Raw genomic sequence first — 21760 nt, 5'->3', positions numbered from 1 at the left:
AGCTAATTACCTAGCCTATGCCAATATTTTGAGGAGCTTCTAGCTCTGGTAACATGTAAAAAAAGTGAAATAAATTGAATATTTAATGAAGAAAATAAAGCAATTAGGATTAGAGAAGAAAAGGAGACAAGAAGATGAACAAAAGGGAATAAGGGGAGAAACAGCAGTTGTCAGTCCTAGGAGTTACATACTGCTCCAGATCAGCCCCCCTCCTGATATTAATAACAAAAAGATAGGAAGGGAAAAAAATACCCCCACACACACACCACCTAATAGCTGAAATTATTCCTTTCTAGCAACAATATGAAGGGCAATGCAAGTATGAAACATTTGCTATGGATTATGACCATCTAGTCCAGGTTTAAGAGAATTACCAAAAACCTGAAACTGAATCAAAGCCAAACTGTTCTTCATTCCATTCTTCATTAATTCCAGTTTTTATTCAATCTTTCAATTTTAATAAAATTGGTTTTCAGTTTCAGTTTGGAGAACAGCTCAAGAGTCCAAATGTTTTATGATAAGAATAAGATAGAGTATATGAAATATAATTTTAGTAAAGGGAGAGTATTGGAGAGAAGATTAAACTTAGTAATCAAGAAACTAATAGCACTAGTAGATTTCAATAACTTAGATCTATTATGCAAGCGGAAGGGGAAATTGACAAGGATGCCATACATAGAGTTGAAGTGGGTTGGGTAAAATGGAGGAGTGCGTCAGATGTGTTGTGTGATCATAGAATACTCTTAAAATTAAAAGAAAAGTTCTATAATACGGCTATAAAGCCAGCTATGCTTTATAGTTCAGAATGTTGGGCAACTAAGAAACAAAATATATATAAAGTAAAAGTTGTCTAAATGCGAATGTAAGCTTGATGAGTGGTATAACATAGAAGATAAATTACGGAACTAGCATATATGCAATAAACTAGGCATAGAATCGGTTGAAGGCAATGTGAGGAGTGAATTAGTTATTGTTTATGACATGAGAAGGGATAAAAATAGGCCTAAAATAACTTGAGATGAGGTAGTGAGGAAGGATTTAATAGCTTTTAATCTATCATAATAAAATGCTCTCAATCAAGTAAAATGGCGGAAAAGAATTCATGTAGGTAGCCCCACCTAGAAGGACTTGAGGCTTCTTCTTCTTGTTGTTGGTTTTCAACTTAAGTTTCAGTTTCAATGAAAATTGAACCGAAAAAAATTAAATTATAAATATATAAGTATTTTTAATTTTATTTACAATTTATTAATTTTGTGTTCAGCTTCTATTTTATTTTTAATTTAAAATTTTGAATTTTCTTTTAAGAGCACAAAGTCATGCAAGTACAAAATACTATACGATGAAGAAGGGAGGGGTTCCTTTTTTAAGGGAACAAAAAGCTTAACCGCCTCATCCCCAAACAATTTGTGACAATGGAGGGTAAAGCCCTAAACATCCTCCCTTACATTGTTTGTGCATAAGCAAGCGAGCAGGTGCTTTCACTCAATTGTCCCACTTCGGCTTGTAGAAAGATTGAGGGCATCTTCCCAACTACAAACAGCCACCACCACCACCCCAGCACACCCCTCCATCTCAGGGAGGCTACCTAAATTTCCATGGATTCCAAATTTGGGCCTTTTTCATTCTCTAAAAGAATCCTGTAGTAGGACTTCTGATATATTTAAATAAAATATTTAAAAATATATATATATCACTGAAGTTCAACATTTTTTAAACAGTCATGAACTGGTTAAGAAACCAAACTGAACAAATGAACCTGCCAGTTCAATGAAAATATGTCAGTCACTGGTTCAGAGTTTGGTGTAGCCAAAAATCAAACAAAATGGACTGATTTACAAAACTAGTGATTAGTCATACCTTCCTGATCCGTTCCTCTTCAACTTGATCAACTTGCTTTAACAAGCTCTCTACTGTTCCTATAAGAGAAGTTGGGAAATTCACCAGAAAGCAAATTATCACAATGTGAGAACCAGTACCAAAATGTAAGCAACTAGGACGAATAACAAAAATAAGATAGAACAAATAAGTCAATAAACAAATATGACTTTTTGCAAATTATACAATTATTAGTCAGCCATATACCCATTCATGATCATCTGTAACTCCAATGGCACCTTCCATATCCTCCACCACTGCATGCCCATGCAAAAGGATCTCCTTTGCCACAAATTTCTCTCTTTCCCTTGAACATCATTAGGACTAATCTTACTCCAAATTAGAAATATGGAGCCTAATCGCTTTTTCAACCACGCTCGCTGCATCACATAGATTCCTCTTTAACAATAACAAAGAATGGTATATTGAGGTGAGGGCAGCGTCTAATCCATTACCTCCTCAGCTCAAACCCTTTGCTCTCTAAAATCTTATCTAGAAAACCCCAACAAACTCTTAAGCCTTCTCAAGAGCTATTTTAAAATCACTCAAAAGCAAAGCCTTTCCTTCCCCTTCTTATAACATCCTCCACTGCCTCTACCACCAAGGTTACATCCAAACTCTGAGAACCCAGTAAGAGCAGTTGTGAGGTTTGTCTCGGCCAACTGCCACTCAACCTTCTTAGTGAAATTTTCCACCATTATATGGACCAGGGATTCAACCCTCTTTTGCTCTAGAATTTAAACCAAGAGTTTATGAGCCACCCCAGCTCTTTGACATCCAGAAAAAATGGAGTTCTCATGCAAATCAAATGATTTTGCTTGAGTATATAAAGCACAATCGGAAAATGGATTTTGTACTGAAATTCCTCATGGATTCCTTATAATAATCTCCATATTTTAAGCACCTTTATTTACAAAACAATTAACCTGTGGATATAAATATTTATTTGGGCCCATGATTGTTAGAGATGGGCCTAGGAATTCCTCTGAAGAAGTAAAGGTTGAGATTCACCATTTAAAGAACAAAGAGGATCAAGTAGAAGACGTAATTGAGGAGGGATCATTGGATTTTTTTCTCACTAGCATTGTGGTCCTACTGCCGTCCCATGTCACTTGGTTTGTTATCCTACTGCTGTCTGAAATGTACCTGCCTTTCATAATGATGTGGATGATGCTGTGCTTGAATCAAATAAGGAAAACAAGAAGGTTCTAAATTCTCAAAAAGGTGCTCTAGCCATTCATAATATGCTGGAAATTACTAATAAGAACGTATTCCAAATGGAGGGTGTTAAGGTTGTGAATCCTCTAGGGAAGGATTTGAGGGTGGTAGTTTCTCCTAGGACCTATGAGAGGAAGCGAAAGAAGGTGCAAAAGGAGTTGAATAAGTTATCTAGTTCTATTAATTAAGGAGGAGGTAAGGGCATTGGTAAGAGGGATAAACTAGTAACTTATGAATAAAATTAGTTGGAATGTGATAGGACTAGGGGATGTAATGAAGAGAGCTCATTAAGGAATTTCGGTGTAGAAGTTCTCCTAATCTTGTTTTTATTCATGAAATCAAACTTGAAATGGCAGATACGGGGATGGATAGGAGTATCGAGAATGGAGATTTAAGGAATGGGAGCTTCTTCCTACCTAAATGTCTGGAAGGGAGATTTTGATTATTTGGGACCCTCATTCCATTTGTAAGATCAATAGTCCAGTTCCGCGACAGACTTGTTAGATATTAGAGGTTAGTGATGGGTTTCAACTATATACCATCTTTCTAGGTCAGTGCTTAGATTTTTTTTTTTTTTCAAAGGAGCTTTATGCAGTTTTTGAGCTTTGTCTGCCTAGGTGATTAGTAGGGGCGGTTTTGATGTGGTTAGGTTCCCTAGGGATTAAAAAAAAGGGAGAATCACTTCTACCATGAGTAATTTTGATAGGCTTATTATGGAATGTGGGTTAAGAGACTTTCAAATGGATAATGCTTTATTTTCTTGGTGAGTGGGAGAGGGTTGTTGCTAGTCATTTGGATAGGTTTCTATTTTGTGGTGAGTGGCAAGACGAATTTAAAAATCTTTCAACTGGATTTGTCGAGGTCTATCTCTAATAATTTTCCTATTTTATTAGTCTAAAAATGTTAGGTTGGGTCATAAATATTTTCTTTCTTTGATGAGGGATTCTTGGAATGAGGAGGTCGATAAGGGTTGGAAGGGTTATAGGTTTAGGAGAAAGCTCAAAAGGCATAAGGATGTGTTTAAGAGGTGGAATGCGAGGTTTTTGGAGATAGAAGAATTAAGAAAAACAGTATTTTGGGAAGATTGTTGGATAGAAAAGAGGAGGAAGCAATGCTTTTTGTGGATGAGGAGGTCAAGTGGTGGGTTTAATAAATGAGTTAGAGGAGGTCACTTTTAGGGAACTGAGGAGTTGGAGGCAAAAGACAGAGTACAGATGGGTTGGGCAGGGTGATTGTAATACTAAATTCTTTCATAGTTTTTCTAATGGTAAGAGGAGTGTTATTAGGGAGCTGGAAGTGAGGGAGGGAGAGATTATTTCTAATCTTGGTTGACAGCAAGTGAGTTACATATGCTTTTGCAGATCTTTTTTCTAAGAAGGATGGAAGAAGGCCAATAATTGAGGACCTTTGAGTGGAACCCCATTTCTTTGGATCAACAGTCTTGGTTGGAGAGACCTTTTGAGGAAAGTGAGGTTAGGCAATCTTTGTTTGAGATGGATAGGGATAAGGCTCCAGGTCTGGATGGGTTTAGTATGGCCTTTTTTTTTTTTTTTTTTTTTTTAAAGGATTGTTGGGATGTGGTCAAAAGTGGATTGAATGAAGATTGTTAAGGTGTTTCTCTCTATAAGAACGGTGCCCCCCAAGATGTGAAGTGGGAGAGAAGGGATGTCATAATTCTAATTGGGGTTTTGAGTATGACGACCGTTTCATTTTTTTTCTTTTTTATATTGAAAAAATAATAAAAATGTGAGGTGTTAAGCTTTTATCATCCTGGCATCGAGCTATTATTCTGCAGGACAACCCCCCCCCCCCCCCAACAGTATTGTCACCGCAGTAAAGTTTAACAACCAAGTTTGGGATGGATTGGCGTGGTTCCTCTACGTCTAGGATACCAAAATATCGAACCATGAACAAAGAAAGACATGAGAGAAAAGCATATTATATTGGCTAGTAATTGTGAGGCCCCAATTTTCTTTAATGGTGTTTTGAGCAAGAGCATTAATTCTACGTTCATCTCTTCGGTGCCTTAGAAGAGTAGATCTTTACATGTCGCTGACTTTTCAGCCTATTAATCCAGTTACCAGAGTGTAATATTATCACAACAGGCTGCAAATATGATGAGTTCAGTAATAGGAAGTAGAATTTCTTAGGCTCAGAGTGCTTTTGTGGGGGTAGGCAGATTGTGGATGCTATTTTAGTGGCTAATGAAGGTGTGGAGGATCTATGGAATAATAAAGGGAGGGATTTATATTTAAATTGGATTTTGGAAAGACTTCTGATCAAGTCAGTTGGAAGTTCCTTGATAGGGTTTTGCAGAGGACAGGTTTTGGGTTTAGGAGGAGAATTTGGATGAGGGGTCGTTTATCTAATGCTTCATTTTCTATTAAGTATCAATGTGGTGCCTAAAACATGGTTTACAGCTTTGAGGGGTATTAGGGAAGGAGATCCTTTCACCATATTTTTGTTTTTGTCTTGGTTATTGGTTGTTTAAGTACATTGTTAGAGAGGGTGGTTGATAGAGGATCTTAGAGGTGTTGAGGTGAGTAGTGAGATGGTCATGATGATACTATCTTCTTTTTAGACAATCACAGGGAGTCCTCTTTTAATATGCTCTTTACAACTTTTTAGCTTGTTTCTGGGCAAAAGGTGAATTAAGGAAAAAGTGGGATTGTGAGTATTAATCTACGACATGCTAGATCTTTGGAGTTGACTTATATAGCGAAGTGTGCTACCCTAGACTAGCCTCTAATGCACTTATGGAGTCCTTTCAGTGGCAATCCTAGGTCTTGGAGAGAAGGTGGTTTAGCATCTAGATGGGTGGACAGGTGCTCTTTTTATTCAGGTGTTTTGGTAACTCTTATTTAGTCTTTATCTTTCTAGTATAACTCTATATCCTGAGCCCATTTTTTAAGTTCCTATTGGGGTGGCAAGGACTATTGAGAGAATCATGAGTGAATGTCTTTGGTTTGGGGGTTGGAGAGAAGAAAGGATCAGTTGGTTAGAAGGGAAGTAGTGAGTGGGTTAAAAGAAGATGGGGTTTGGTTCTTCGGATTCATGTCTACAAACGTTACCTTGATGAGTGAATGGTTGTGAAAGTTCCCTTTAAAGGAGAACTCACTTTGGCATAAAGTAATTAAAAGTAAATTTGGCGTACAAAAAAAAAGGTGGGATACTAAATTTGGGTTTTACATCTTCTTTTGGGAGTCCTTGGAGATTTATTTCTCAACTTTATCCACGTTTTCCACCTAATACTTTGTGGTGGGCAACGGGATGCACATTTGCTTCTAGGAAGACCTTTGGTGGAGGATACGATTTTTTCATGTCATTTCCTCATTTGTATCATCTTTCTTCATTGCAGAATGCCGTTATTCATTTTTGCTTTCTTATAAGGGGAATTTTGTGGGATTTTCATTTCCATATATATTTGAGATAAAGAAGTGGAGGAGCTTGTGCGTTCATTGAGTTTGTTGGAGCATTGCTGTCCTTCCAATAGGGAGGATGTGAGGAATTTGGTGCTGGAGTCTTCAAGAGAAATTTTTAGCAATTCTTTCTCTTTGTTCTTGAACCAAGAGAACATGTCCTTTTCTTTCAATCATATAATTTGGAAGGCCAAAGTTCCCTCTAAAAGGATTTTATTTGGTTGGTTGTTCTTAATAGAGTTAACACTAACAATCTTTTGTAGAGTAGGAGGCTATCTAAGGCATTACCTCAGGATGTATGTGAAATATGCTCTATTCAGATGTGTTTGTTTTCTGTGTTGTGGGGTATTAGATAGGAGTAGGAACAACATTTTTTAGGGGAAAAGAGAGACTGCTTGGGTTATGGTGTGGACAAATTCAGTATTTGGCTTCTTTATGAGCTGTTGTTGCTGGTTTTTCCAGGGAACGTGTTTTGAAGCTATTGATTTGCTTTTTGTGTTAATTGTTTGTTTTTTTTTTTTTTTTACTAGTTTAATTTTTCTGCTTTTTTGGAGGATACCTTATTCTCCAGTTTTTTAGATTCTTTCTCAATTAATATACTTTAAAATATCAAAAGATTTTATTTGGGCCAACAGCTTTTGATAATTTTCTACCAGACTCTAACCCTGACTGCTTGAGGATTCTAATCATCCTTTTCTTTTCTCATGTGTTCCTTAGGGCATTAAATCATTTAGCTTGCATCAAATCAGTTGGCTACCCTTTTGTTTGTATAAATAAGGATAGGAAACTTTTCTTTCTTCTCATTTTTGAATTTTCCTATTTTAAAACATGCCTTGTGTTAATAAATAGACTGAAACTGCATCCACGCCCTAGTTACAACTTGCAATTCAAGAGAAAGTATGAGATATAACATACCAAATTTAGTGATTAACTGCACAGCACGCACATCTCCAATTCCATCAACTCCTGGAGTAAAAGTTCAACAAAAACAATGACATATCAAATATTGCTTAGAAAAAAAAAAATGAGGCGCATCAACTGTTATCTTGTTGAAGACTTGCATTGTTGAATATAGATTGGAGAAGCATGGGAAGAAATAAATCTGAAATAATATGTTAGCTACCTTTACAACTTTGATAATTTATCTGAATTACTTCTGTCCTATGGATAAATGTTATAGCTAGACCCCTAAATGATGCATGGCAAAGGATCAAGCAAGCATTATAAAGGAAGCGGGAATCTCAAATAAACTCATCAGTAATTCATACACCTGGAAAAACCAGGTCATTCAGAAGATCATGACAATTGAGGACAATATGTACTGCCCTAAAGTGAATAGGTGGAATACATGTCTCCCCTGCTCTTTATTTTAGAAAGTCATTTCTGCCTCCCCCACTCATGTTTTTTTTCAATCTCTGTAAATAACATAACTTTCCTCAACAGAAAATATCTGAAGCTTATGCATTTTTTAGGTGTTTTCCCACGGTCATCAATTCAGTGAAAAGCATGCATGCAAATCATTAAATAGATTTTCTTGCTTCCTCCTCTTATAATTCTGCTGCTAAGTAAATTTCCTTGCTTTTGTAGTTCAATGTGAGGGGAACCAGCTCATGTGAATAAAATAACAAAGAAGTCCACGTGAAAGTAACAATGTTGGAAATATTGGGCAGAGTTCAATCTCACAAATTGCAACAAGTTACACATCATACAGACATATTGCACCTTTCCAAATATGACAACCAAATATAATGCAAAGAAACTTTTAGGTTACAATTTTTAGCAACTAAACAATAAATGCAGGTAACAAGACGAGAACCTAGGACCTCCTTGAAACCATAGAGTTCTAGTCACATGTTAGATTACCACTTTACCAAAAATATTAAGCATTTTGGTTGTGGGTCAACAATATATGTCAAGCTTTAACACTCCTTCACATGGCATCTTAATTGCACAAGGCAAGATAAGCAATCAATAAATAACACTTGTTACAAGAAACACGATAATTTTTAACCACCAGGCAGTAAACATAGACAACAAGACTAGAACCTAGGACCTCCTAGAAACCATGGCTCTACTACCATATTAGATTTCCATTTTATCTAAACGCTCCAGCTGTTAGGTAAGAGGCCAACAATGTATATCAAGCTTTAAGCTACCTCGCATATGCAGTCAGATTGCAACTGCATATGGATAGATACAGAAGGGGTAAGTAACACCCACTGCAGGGAAGATGATAATTTTTAACTAAAGAATAAATGCTGGCAACAATACTAGAACGCAGGACCTCCTAGCAACGATGGCTCAAATGCCAAACTAGATTACCATTTCACCTAAAAGCTTAAGTTGTTAGGTTGTGGGCTAACAATGTGATGCAGGACAGCATCATGGAACTACAGCCAACATACATTTGGGGAGATATAGAGGAGAGAAGGGAAGAAGAAGAAGAAGAAGAAGAGAGAAGAAACGGCATAGAAAGGGAAAATCACACGTTCACTTTTAATTTAAATTCATAAACAATCAACCTTCTACATGGCTTTCACTCACTATTTATTAGAAAGCCAATAACACAAGAAATTATACCCCAAAACTACATGAAATTACAAACACACCCTTCAAATACACAAATATTACAAACAAACCACCAAATACACATAATCCTATACCAATTAAGTAAGAACAAATAATAAACTATTTGATACAATCCTTGTCCAACTCTTCTCCATTAATCTCCCACAGGAGTCCGACTTCTTGTCCTACATCAAATCTCCCACAAGGGTCCGGCTTCTTCTCCATGGTCCGGCTTCTTGTCTTACATCAAATCTCCCCTAGTTAGAAAAAATTCGGCCTCAAATTTCGGGACGTTGCACGATCAGAAGCAAGAAACAAAATTGGACTCTTCGAAATCCAATGCTTGGGTGGATGCAAGAAACCACATTCTGTTTGCAACACCATAGACTTGAATTGAGAATTGGCATCATTGAACACATCAGGAATGACAAACTCAATAATAAGAATGTTTGAAAGACTTTGAATGTCTTCAAACACATGCATTTCCATTTCCTTGCTTGTTGTGTCTTCAAGTTGGGTAACTCTCACAAATACTTTGTCTTGGTTGGTTGCTTGGTAAAGCGGGCTTCAAAATGATCCTTATCATTATAATGAAAGACATATGTGTTATCACGTCCTTGAGTCACACTCAAATCATCCAAAGAACCAGGGGGTACATAGCCAATATTCATGGGTATATATCACACCAGACATTATCAAAATAGTCGCCCATTTAATAGGAGCCAAACATCTTTCACAAACATGTAAAAAGTAGTGTTATCTATCCAAGATATGTCATAATATTTTGCAAGGGGCCCAAATGAAGTTGCATATGAGTGACTCCATTTGAAACCACCTTCCTAGGAAATCTTCCATCAATAATGAATTTGTAGCACATTTGGACCAAAATCATGATTCCGCCACTTTAACGAATTGTACTTCAGTCAGAACATGATTCCAACCATGACTCTGCAAACCAAACGCAAGAATACGATTTCATTCCTAAAATTTGATTCCATTCCAAGCCTGATTCTACAAACCAAACAGGGGGTGATTTTTTCAATTTCCAGTCTTTCTTATCAAAATGTTGCACTTGTTCACAAAATATCATGCTCCCAACCAAAATATCTTGCTGCAGATCAAATTATCTGGGAAATACCCAAACTCTCACAGTTGGAGCAATTTCTGCAGAACTGGAGAATAAAGGAGAGACAGGCAGGTTTCCTCACACATGTTGCTGGCACGTGGGGCTTGTGCGCTAATGGCAACGGCCCTCTGCCAATGGTATTCAGGCGAAGGTAGATCATGGGGTTGAGCACTGCAATGGTGGTGGTAGTGGTGTGCAGAAATAATTATAGGAACTTGGGATTTCAAAGGGGCGAATGGCTAGGGAAGAAGAAGAAGAAGAATGGTTGAAGTGAGGAATTTCTGTACGACAGAAACTGCTGCAAGTAAAAGTGACAGCAAAAGAAATCAGAGATCAGATAGAAAATTGAGAGAGTTATGGGAGAGAATTTGAAAAAAAGGAGAATTAGAGAACTAGGCAGAGAGAAACAGAAGCAGAATTACAGAATAGAATTAGAAGGCAGCAGAGAGATTGGGACAGAACAGAACAGAAGAGAAGGAAGAACAGAGACAGAAAGAGAATTAGATACAGAACAGAGAAGAAGGGGAAGAAGAAAGGAGGAGAAGAAAATATCCGTGCAAGACAAATTGAAGGCAGAACAGAGAATTAGAGAAGAACAGGAAGAGAAGAAAGAAGAAGATAGGAGGAAGAGTAAGAAAAGAGAAGAAGAGTGCAGGAGGAAATGGAAGATTGAAAATGGAAAAGTGGTGTGATTGTGGCCAGTTCTGATAACAAATGATGCAGGACAGCATCATGGAACTACTGTCAACACATAATTGGAGAGAGACAGAGAAGAGAAGGGAAGAAGAGGAAGAAGGAAGAAGGAAAATACAAGGGGAAAACCGCACGTTCTCTTGCAAATCAAAAATTCATCAACAGATAACCTTCTACATGGCTTTCACACTAGTTTTAAGAAAGCCAATAACACATGAAATTACACAAATACCCCTAAAACAACATTAAACTACAAACACGCCCATAAAATACACATACAAGCCCCCAAAAAATACACATAATCCGAAACACACATAATAAACTAATTAATTAAATATAACAACCCTCACCAATTCTTCTCCATTAATCTCCAAGGGTCAAACCATGGTCCAGCTCCTTGTCCCATATCACAATGTATACCAGGCTTTAACAGAAATATTTTCTTCACCATTCCTCCTAAACGCATCTTAGAAAATTAGGGTTAACAAAGGTTACCTCGCACACTTTAGCTTCAAGAAAAGTAAAGTATTCCCAAAATTTGGCACCAAAAGAAGGCATAAATATGCAGGACAGGAAAGGTTAAATATAAGAAAGTGAAAATAATATAGCCAAATAGAAGATAAATGAGAGAAGCATAAGTGAAGAATAGAAGAGGAGACAGAAATAGAAGAAAAGAAGAAGATAAGAGATAGCAACGAGAGACAGAGAGAGAGAGAGAGAGAGAGAGAGAGAGAGACAGACAGACAGACAGACTCAAACATTGGTGAAAAGAGGTTAAGCAATCAATTATTCTAAAATCAACTGCTTACATCCTTAAGCCTATTCTTATAGGCAACTAAGAAACCCTAATGATTAAACAATCAAAATTTTTAAAACCAACCCTAAAAAATTAAATATCTAATAAAAACCAAAATAACTAGAATATAAAAAGATCTTAAAATTAACTAAAATTCCTAATATATAACATTCTAGAGCAAATTTAACCAGCAAAATGAAGAACTAGTTGAATCGTATCGCAATCACCAAAGGAATGTAGGAAATAGGTCCTTCATCTAAAGACTTATCACTTGAAAGTTCCAACTGAAGAAGCACTAGCTGATCCAGTGAAGTTACCTATAACTAGTATAGAAGGCACCAAGTCACTAACGCCTTTTGAAAAAGTAAGATGTCCTCCAAGCAAAAAATTAATTAGATATCCAAATTTAACAGCAAATTAAGTAAATCATTAAGATGTCCTCCAAGCAAGAAAATAATTAGATATCCAAATCGAATGGCAAATTAAGTAAATCATTCCGTCCATATTCAAGAATGGAAAAGTTTCACCAATTTTGGTCAAAGAACACGTGGAGGGAAAAGAAGCAGCATAAATGGATGGAGAGGAAATTATCTCTAGGGAGGCCTTAATGACGGATTCAATAGCTAAATAATCTCCAATAAATTATAGAACCACCATTTGTGTCTCATTATTTAATTTAGAAGGGGGAAACTATATTTCAAAAATAGAGCAATTAACAAGCATTCAGTCTCCATGCTGCAACTTATCTTGGATTTCATTGCAAGTCTCAGTGACTAAGTTTGGGGATAATCTGGGGTCCCTGTCTAGCCTGGAAGGCTTCAACAGTGTCTAGGATCACTAAAGACCAGTCTACGAGGCAGGAGCACATCTTAATAGGAAGATTCATGAGTTATGTACATTGAAAGGTCAGGAAATTGCACACTAACAACTGAAAAATGATTAATGTAATTGTAATAATTACACAATAATTCACGTGAGGACTTGAAACAATGGTGCGCATATCTTCAAAAAGTTCGAGTCCTCTTGAACATCCTGGATAAGATAATGGCTACCTCTTGACCAATTATAACTTGCACTAGGGATGGAACTTCATAACTTGAGATGTAGAGTTCATGCAATTTGAAAACCATAAACCTTAAGACATAAAGGTGGGAGTCTTTGGATTTTGCCAAGGAGATTGGCTATGGATTTGGCCAAGGATTTTTTTTAACCCGAGGCAATCTTTCTACTATCATCCATATTCAGACAAACAACTGTTCGCAGTCATACAATTAGTCTGCTGAATGATTTGATTAGGACATCTGTTTTAAAGGTTTTTCATCTAAGAACAAGTGTAAATTGGTGGTTCTCCTTCTCCAACATACCTATGTCCCTTTCAAACTTTTTCCACTATTATTTTGCCAATCCACGTAGTTTTGATTCAGCAAAGTGAATCCCTTGTTGATCATAAAATCCATACCAATAAAATAGCTGTGTTGACTAGCCAATCTAAGAAACAATTGAGGGTCTGAACTACCATCAAACTCAAATGGACTATAGGTTAAATTTCTCTTGATTATTCTTAAAAATCACAAATATCAGACAAACCACAGACTCAACGTACCAGCCTTCCCCCTCTCTAATCTCCTCATCATCTTTCCAGGTTATCAAAACCATCTTCAAGGCCATTACAAACTTCACCTTGTTGAGAAGCCTCGGGCCCTCAACCCAATAAACCCTCCTCCCAATTCTCAAGAACAACCCCCTGAACCCCTATGTAGTCCAGAAAGATCATAACAAAACACAATCATCTGTTTCATTTCCTCAAAATTCAGCACCACAAAAGAATTTTGTCTAGCAGCGAACTCAGATATACAACTAAAGCATATCCCAGAAGATCAATTTTAACAACTTTTCTCTCAGCTATAAAAGAACAGTGAAAACCCATAATTAAAGTCCAAGAGAATCACTGGAAATTCATCTTTTCACAGCCTAAACTTCTCCTTCGAATTCCTATCCAAATTTATTGCAGGTTAAAAAATTAAATGTGCCACAATATAATCTCAACATATAGCATCATCAACGACGACAGTCTTTCAATGATCGTCCCAAGTCCCAACCAACACCAACAGGACCATATAAAGGTTTCACAATCCGATACAGCTTCTTCAATAAATATGGTTGTTTTTTAGTTCCATCTCATCAAAACTCAGATGTGTTTCCTTGTATAATTCTCTGAATGCATCGTCCAGGATTCCTCATTAAAGCAACAAGGAATCACATCCAAATTGTATTTCATTTTTCAATCAGTAAATCTCAAAAATATTCTCAGGGCATGGTCACCAGTTGGCCACAACCAAACATCCTCAGATTGATCTTGAGAGAACCTAATGAACCCATTAAAATGTTTAGTGTGGAATAACACCTAGCCACCTTCAAATCAGGGACCAGATTTTACCCTTTTAAGCATGTAAATGTAAGCAATTGCAGGAAAGCAGGACTAAAAATGAAGCTGAGCAGATTATCCCCATGGATTAGTCTAGTGTCCAAAGGGGCTCGGACACATCATTTCCAAAACAAAATTTAATGAAGCTGAGAACATTGTTCTTTGTTAAGTGTGCCCAAAGAGCTCTGAAGCTGAGCACATTGATCTTTCTCAGGTGGGCCCAAAGAGTTCTATAAAGACAGCACAGACATTGTTCAGAAAAGAAGCCTTAAATAACTTGACCAACATATTGTTGCAAACTCTTCTTCTTTAACAATGAATTTCTCTGTCTGCAATATCCCTCTCGGAACCTAAAAGCAAAATTAACTTAAAATTTCAATTTTCAATTATATAATTGGGTTCCTACATTACACTCTTCAGTGCAACGAAGTGGAGTAAACGAAAAGGAGAGACAGAAAGGGAGGGGGGAAGAGAGAATGATGGGAAGATCTAACAGTAAGTTACCAAATAAATTTTATTCCAGGCTGTAATTTCAAATTCAAAGTATAATACTACTCCAGTAATTTCACAATTGGAAGGTCAAAGTCCCCCCTAAAATCAAGGGTTCTTATCTGCTTGGTTGCACTTAATAGAATCAATACCAATAACTTGTTGTAGATTAGGAGACCATTGAAAGCTCTCTCCAGATGTTGGTCACATCTTTTTATGCCATGTGATTTTTCCTGGAGGTATGGAATAAGTTATTTCATTTTTTGGGAGAACATTGGGTTTGTCCTGAGACAGTGAAGAATTTGTTGACAGTTTCTTTGTCATTTTTGCTAAGAAAAGGGGCAGTGCAGTTCTCTGGAGATGTTCTTTTTTTGCAGTCATTTAGGGGCTAATGCTGGAACACAATGCATGTATTTTCTCAGGGAAGAAACTTGTTGCCTCTGCTGGTTCGTGAGAAGATTCATTACATGGATTCTCTTTGGTGCGTGTGGGTCATGGGAACTTTAAGGGAGTGAGCTTTTCAGATATTCAGTTTGCTTGGCGATATTTGTTGGATTGACAGTGTGTGCTGGTTTTTCGTTTTGTTCTCCTTTGTTTCTTTTTTTTTTTTATCTGGATTATCCTAGATTTTGTAAAGATGTCTTATTCTCCTAGTTGAATATTCTTAATCAATCAATGAATTTCTTCTTTTGCTTTAAAAAAAATGATTTGGAGACATTAGAAAAAAAAAAATAGGAAAAATTGATTCCTATTCCATCATATTCCAGTTTGAAGCTAGAGTATGAAGCTACAACAGAAGTTTAAGAAGTGCTTATGCAAGGACAACTGATATGAAGAAGCAGAACAGAACCTGGAATATTATCGGATCTGTCACCCACAAGCGAGACTACATCAACAAACTGAGATGGTTTCAGAGTTCCATATCTTTTTGCAAAATCTTCCATCCCAAATGAGACCATCCTAGGCAAGCAACATCATGAATATTAAAAATCAAAGTCAAAGTGAGCAAAATATTGTCAAAAAATAAATTGTGTGAAGTAACTAAAAGCATAAGAAGACAAAGTATAAGTTCCAAAATTTTAAGTAACTTTCTTTCTCATATACTTATATATCAATAAGGACACCAACTATGTAATCCATTGCAAAAACAAAAAAATAGATAAAGAATAGTGTTTTGAAATAATCACATACTTCACACCAAACATTTCAACATTCAATTATTGTGAAGAGAAAAACAAATTAGTCAAGTAATTAAGTGATGGACGTATTCCAATTTTGCAATCACAATGGGTGAGAACCAATGGCTAATAATGAGGACAATTCCTAGCAACACTGTACAACTACAACAAGGATAGCTTTATCAAAACACTTTCCATAACTAGGCAATTCTGGAATTTTGATCTCTCAATTACAGGCCTTTCCGTTTATCAGAGAGTTGGTTGAGGATTAACTGGCTTGGATGGGTGTAGATGCTTGAGCAAAAAGAAATGTTTATTGTTTTGATCCCTCATACCTTTCCTTTTGCATGGTAATAAATTTTGGTCAAATTTCTGAAATTTCAGCAAAAATTTCAGATTTCAGGAGGGTTCCAAATGGAAAGGCTACCCTCTAATTTCTGCAATTTTTCGGCCGAAACTCAACTTAAAAAATTAAAATTTTGGAAAATTCAGTCAAAATTTGGGATAGATCAGCTGAAATTTATATATTTTTTTTTATTATAAAATACTAGAGGAGAGAGTGCTATTTTCAGTGATTATGTGGTTTGTGTGAGGCATTTTGTCTTTGGTGCCTTTTTTATTATTATTAATGTATAAGAGGACAGACCTGGAGCTGTACATATGCTCCAGGAAACTGCCGCCTGATTTTTCCTCATCTTTCCTTATTCTCCTCTTCTCCTCTTTTCTTCTTGCCTCTTCCATCTCTAACTTTACAACACAGTATCAGAGCATTGATCTCCTGTAAATCTGATTTATCTGAGCTGATTTCTTTTTAGAAGGTAAGTGCTCATATATTAGATCAACGAGAAACAGATAAAAATACAATATGCAAAATTCACTGAATCTGCTAAATTCTTTACCTAAAGAGATACAGCATTGAATCCAGCAACTATAGTACAAACAATCTCATTAAGCTTGAGATTCAAATCTTCAAAAGCTATTTTGTTTCTGACTTGCCAAATATGGTGGACACAGGCAGCCAGAGCAAGACTGCATAGATCAGCAAAGGGACAATTATCCAGCTTTGTTAACAGCTCCACACCCCCCCCCCCCAAGAAAGTATTATGACTTGGGACTTTCACAATCTCAGCAACTCTGATATAAATCTGGCTTGTATGACAGCAAGGGAAAAAAAAAGGGATGATTCCTAATCCCCTTGCATTATGACATAAAAAGCAATCTTGGGATAAAAGAGTTTTCCTCTGTGATAATCCGTCAAGAGTTTAGATTCTAAAGACAGCTAACCAAAGAATAACAGCATGTCTGGGGAAAACAGAGCTAAAAGGGAAAGAGAATAACAGCATGTCTGGCATTATGACCTTTGAACCAAGCCACTTTGTACCAGGCAATAGCTTCCCTTTTATCTGAGTTGATTTTGGTACTCTGTTTTTTCTTCTTTTTTTTTCCCCCTTATATTTTCCTAATCAGTTCTAAAATCTCTTTTTTTGGTTGGTTTGAGAGTCTTTTAGGGATACTTCCTCTCAGTTAGGCTGCGCAGCATCCTTGGTGGTGGTTTACTGACGTTAAATCATTTGCAATCTGTTTCTGGCACACTGCTGTTGCTGTTCCTCTGTTCTACAGGCTTTGTCACATGTAAATACTGTTCTGACACTGTGTGTGTTCATGATTGATTGTCTGCAAACTTGTGTCAGTTGCTGACTGAATCAGTGAGGAGAAAGATGCTGATTCATCCAGAGGCCACATTCAACATCCATAAGTACCCATTTAGAGCCCAAACAAACAACACTGGTTCACTTAATATTAGACCATTAGGAGTCTAGCCCTTATTTAGACCCCAAAGTCTAACATCTATCAACCACTTTGTTCCATTATTAAGATGATTAAGAGGCAATGGACAAAGTTCTTGGCTCTAAGTTTCTGTCTTGTTTGAGTCCTAAGCTTCAACCCATCCACATTCAGACTCTTGCTAGTGAATTCATACCATTCATGAATGAAGCAAATGCTAAAATCCAATGGATCACCAAAGATGGTTGAAGGCTTTAGTCTTCCTATCATGCTTTGTCTTTTGATAACTTAGCCATGGCTAACACCGCCCCTGGCCATGGCAGGAGATAATCTAGAGGACTAGAACAAGGTTTGATGATGATCATGGCATATGTAGCATATCAAGAGGAGTTCATCGTGGAAATTCTTGTGTTTGCACACATTGTGGCAAAGACAAACATACTGTTCATCACTGTTGGATCAACATGGGAAACCGATTTGGGCTAATAATTCTCTTGACAAGGGTGATTCTACCATTGACACTTTAAATGTACCCAGCCATTCCACTTGGCAGCTGAGTACATCATCTTGTCTGTCCAAGAGCAGAATAGCAATCTCGTTTGCATGGTTCAACAACTTCAAACTCAGTCGTCTACAATTAGTGCTACTGTGGCAAATTAACAAAAACAAAAATTTCCTTAGGATTGAGGCCTAGGGTTTAATTTTGGTTTGAGCATTAGGATTTGGTTTTGCGATGCACTTAGGGTTAAGTGCTCTCAAATCTTTTTCCACTCATTGAAGTTCTCATAGAACTTCTCCTAGTCGATAAGGCAGGCTGTTGAGGTTTGCTTGCTTGAGATTGATGTCATCTGGTCCGCAGAGAGACTAATATCTTTCAGAGACACGATTATAATGCTTCTCTAGATCTTTTCTTTTAAGTGAGCAGCATTTAATCTTCATGTACTCTTCTATAGCTTGAGTAACATGGTCCTCCCACTAACCACAGAATTCTTCAATGATTGTTGATATGAATACATCAAGATTTGGTACTTGTGATATCTGCAGCTGCCTGTTATCTCCAAGATTTATCGACCAAATTCTAAGTCTTCCTATGAACTTGGAAATAGCCCTTCCTATGACCTCCTTAAGTGTGACCCCTTCTTTCATCAGCTCTGCTGTGCATCAAACATGCAGATGAGGTATTCTCTGAGAGATTAATGTTGTCATCTATCCCCTCAGCATCTGTGGGATTGTGGTATTCCGATTTGTGAGTGGATGGTTGGGTCATCATCATAGCTCTAAGAAGGTGCATCTCTTCCTCAGATGAATCGCCATCTATCATGACAGGAAGTGTTGATCTTGGAGCGTCTTCTTTTGCTGCTTCTTCAGGATGCTGCTACAAGGGATCAGCCATCTCAACTAGAAGTTTGGAGAAAAGAGTTTTCTTTCTCCAAAACTTAGATATGTGGTTCACGACCTGGGATGCTTGATTCTCTAATTTTTTGCTTATCCTTCTTTTGAGCAGTGAAGGTTGCTATTGATTCAACCCTCTGGGTTTGGGTTGGACTTTTGAGTATGCTGCCTTTTTTGAGATGAAGAAAGGAGTCACTGAAAACCAAAGTAGATGGCGGATATTGAGGATCTATACTGGCTTGTCTATGCTGTTGTTGCTGGCTTTGCTTGAGAGAATTCAATTGAGCCTTAAGGTGTTGCATTTCTGCTTCTTTCATTTTGAAAGTAGGAGAGAATGCTGACATGTGCTTGATCATTTGAATAAGTTCCTCATGCAACCTCTGAATGTGATTTGGACATTTATCAATGAGGATGGATGCGATGTCAAACTTGTTCTCAACTTTGTTGGCTAGCTCCTTTTGGTTATCAACAACTTGTTGTAAATTTCTATTTTGGACAAGGGCATTCTCTAACTCCAGTTGAGGGTTGCCTCTGCTAGAGACACCTACTTAGTAGATCCGTCTAGGTTGACGACAATTAGATCTTTGATCTTCCAGGAGTGTTTTGTTCGAGACCTCACATTTTCATACTCTAATGGTAGAAAATCACCTTCATAGCTTGAAGGTATTAGCATGTTAACTTGGGGAAGATCATCATTATATTGTGCCTTCTTTTCTCCATATTTGACATAGTAGTCAAATTTCCCTGATGGCCCTCCTAACAAGCCAACTGTTGGATCTCCATCTTCGTATTTATTATTGAGTTTCCTCTAGGAGTTGTTGTTTCCTCTGCAAGTTGTTCTTCTTTTTCAGCCTTCCACTAAATTCTTCTTCATCAGGCTCATAGATGGAATCATTAAGACATTCATCGCACATATAGTCAACGTCAAACCACTTTTGGCCATTTTTGGTCATGGGCTTGTAGACGAGAAGGCCTTGAAGTATGAGATTGGGACCTAGGATTGGACCTTGCTTCTGACACCATGTTGAATAATTTGGTAAAATGGAAGACCTAACCTAAATGATAGGCTTCTCCCTCTATTCATAATATATGTCAAGTACATACCAACGACCATAATACCCTTTCTAACTCACACTAACAGAACTGTAGCTCAAACTAAAATTAAAAAAAGGTCGTACCCAGTGCACAAGGCTCCCACTTTTAGTGGGGTCTGGGAGAGGTGGATGTTGGCAAGCCTTACCCCTATTTTTTGGAGAGGCCGCTCCCAAGTCTCGAACCCGAGACCACCCGTACTGAGGCAGAGGCACTTGCCATGGCGCAGTTGGCTAGCACGTAGGTCTCATAGCTATCAAACTAAAAATTGAATGACCAAAATAACCATTAGCAATACGCAATCCCTCTTTTCGTCACTGCTAATGATGATCTCATCATCATAAACGACTAGAAGTACCACACCTCATGTTCTAGAAAAAAAACACTGAATGATTAGAGTAGCACTAAACAAACCCAAATGCAAAAACCACTGAACTAAATTTGTCAAACCATGCTTGACGAGACTGCTTAAGACCATAAATGGCCTTATGCAACCTTCATACCTTACCATCCTCTCCTTTAGAAACATAACCAAGAGGTTGCTCCATGTATATCTTTTCCTACAAATCTCCAATTCTCCATATAAGAAGGCATTCTTCAAATTCAAATGGTATAAGCATCAATCAAAATTACTGCCAATGAGATCAATACATGAACAAAATTTAGTCTAGAAATAAGAGAGAAGGTCTCATGTTAGATTACCATCTTACCTAAAAGCTTAAGTTGTTACATTGTTATTCAAAGTTACCACTAGGATGAGAATGGTGCATAATCATTTTCATAACAAAGGATTAGACACCGATCTACCTCATGGTTGGATAGATAAATGTTTGGATTTCTGCATTTTCTTCAGGAATTATTGAATATCAAAATATTATTATACAGAATCCTATTTGTTTTTAGAACAAGTTGAAAGAGCGGGGATTTTTCTGTTCTTTTTCTTCTTCTTTTTTTTTATTTTTTTGATAGCAAAAGAACAGACTTCATTAATAGATTAAGAATTTACATAAAGGAGAACAAAACATCTCCCAAAGAAATCTGGAACAAACCAGAAGGAAAATCTAAGAACAAAAGAAGAAAAGAAAATAATCAAAACCACAATTCCCAAAATCAAACCAACAAATTACTCCAATCTCCCTGAATTTCCAAAAAGCTCACACCATTAAAATACCCAGACCCAATGCACCACAATAAAGCCAAATAATGAATCTGTTCCCAAACCAACAAACCATTCAACTTCTACCCCAAGCCAAATAGTGCATTATGCTCCAACCATAAACCTCATAATACTGCAAAGAAACCACATTTCCATAACTCAGCCCTATCCTTCCTCCAACCAAAGCCCATAAATGAAATATCCAAATGTTCCTTCACCAATTATGGACAAACCTACTTTCTCCCAAAACACCAAAGAACTTCTTTTAAATTCTCCATGCAAAATCATAGTTCAAGAAAAGATGAGATGCAGTCTCTGATTTATTATAGCAAAGGACACAAACATCTGCAGAAAGTGCCTTCAATGGTCTCCTTATCTGCAACAAGTTACGAGTATTGATACTACTAAAAACAACCAACCAAGTAAAAGCCTCAATTTTTGGGGCTATGGCAGAGAAAAGCAATAAATTGGGGTTTATCAGGACCAATGGTACAAGCTTCCAAAACAGAATGGGATCTTCGTAAAATTGATCATCATGAGTGTTATGA

The 21760-nt window shown here is 37.0% G+C and overlaps 1 protein-coding gene across 5 annotated transcripts in view; it reads right to left on the bottom strand.

The window, feature by feature from the left end:
* LOC131150521 (uncharacterized) overlaps positions 1-21760 on the bottom strand; it is a 110666-nt gene that overhangs the window by 26993 nt on the left and 61913 nt on the right. For 4 of the 5 annotated variants that reach the window (XR_009135552.1, XM_058101281.1, XM_058101284.1 and 1 more), the window contains 3 exons: positions 15460-15569; positions 7428-7478; positions 1858-1916 (listed from right to left, as the gene is read on the bottom strand). Coding sequence is in view for 4 of the 5 variants with exons in the window: in XM_058101281.1 (XP_057957264.1) it covers positions 1858-1916; positions 7428-7478; positions 15460-15569 (220 nt within the window). In the remaining variant the exon portion in view is untranslated. The remainder of the gene's footprint in view (positions 1-1857; positions 1917-7427; positions 7479-15459; positions 15570-21760) is intronic. The other variant, XM_058101283.1, reaches the window with a different exon arrangement.

The sequence above is a fragment of the Malania oleifera genome, chromosome 3 (assembly GCF_029873635.1).
Source record: "Malania oleifera isolate guangnan ecotype guangnan chromosome 3, ASM2987363v1, whole genome shotgun sequence".
In the NCBI taxonomy this organism is placed as follows: Eukaryota; Viridiplantae; Streptophyta; class Magnoliopsida; order Santalales; family Ximeniaceae; genus Malania; species Malania oleifera.
The sequence above is the reverse complement of the archived record's forward strand: the minus strand, read 5'-3'. Positions and strand labels throughout refer to the sequence as shown.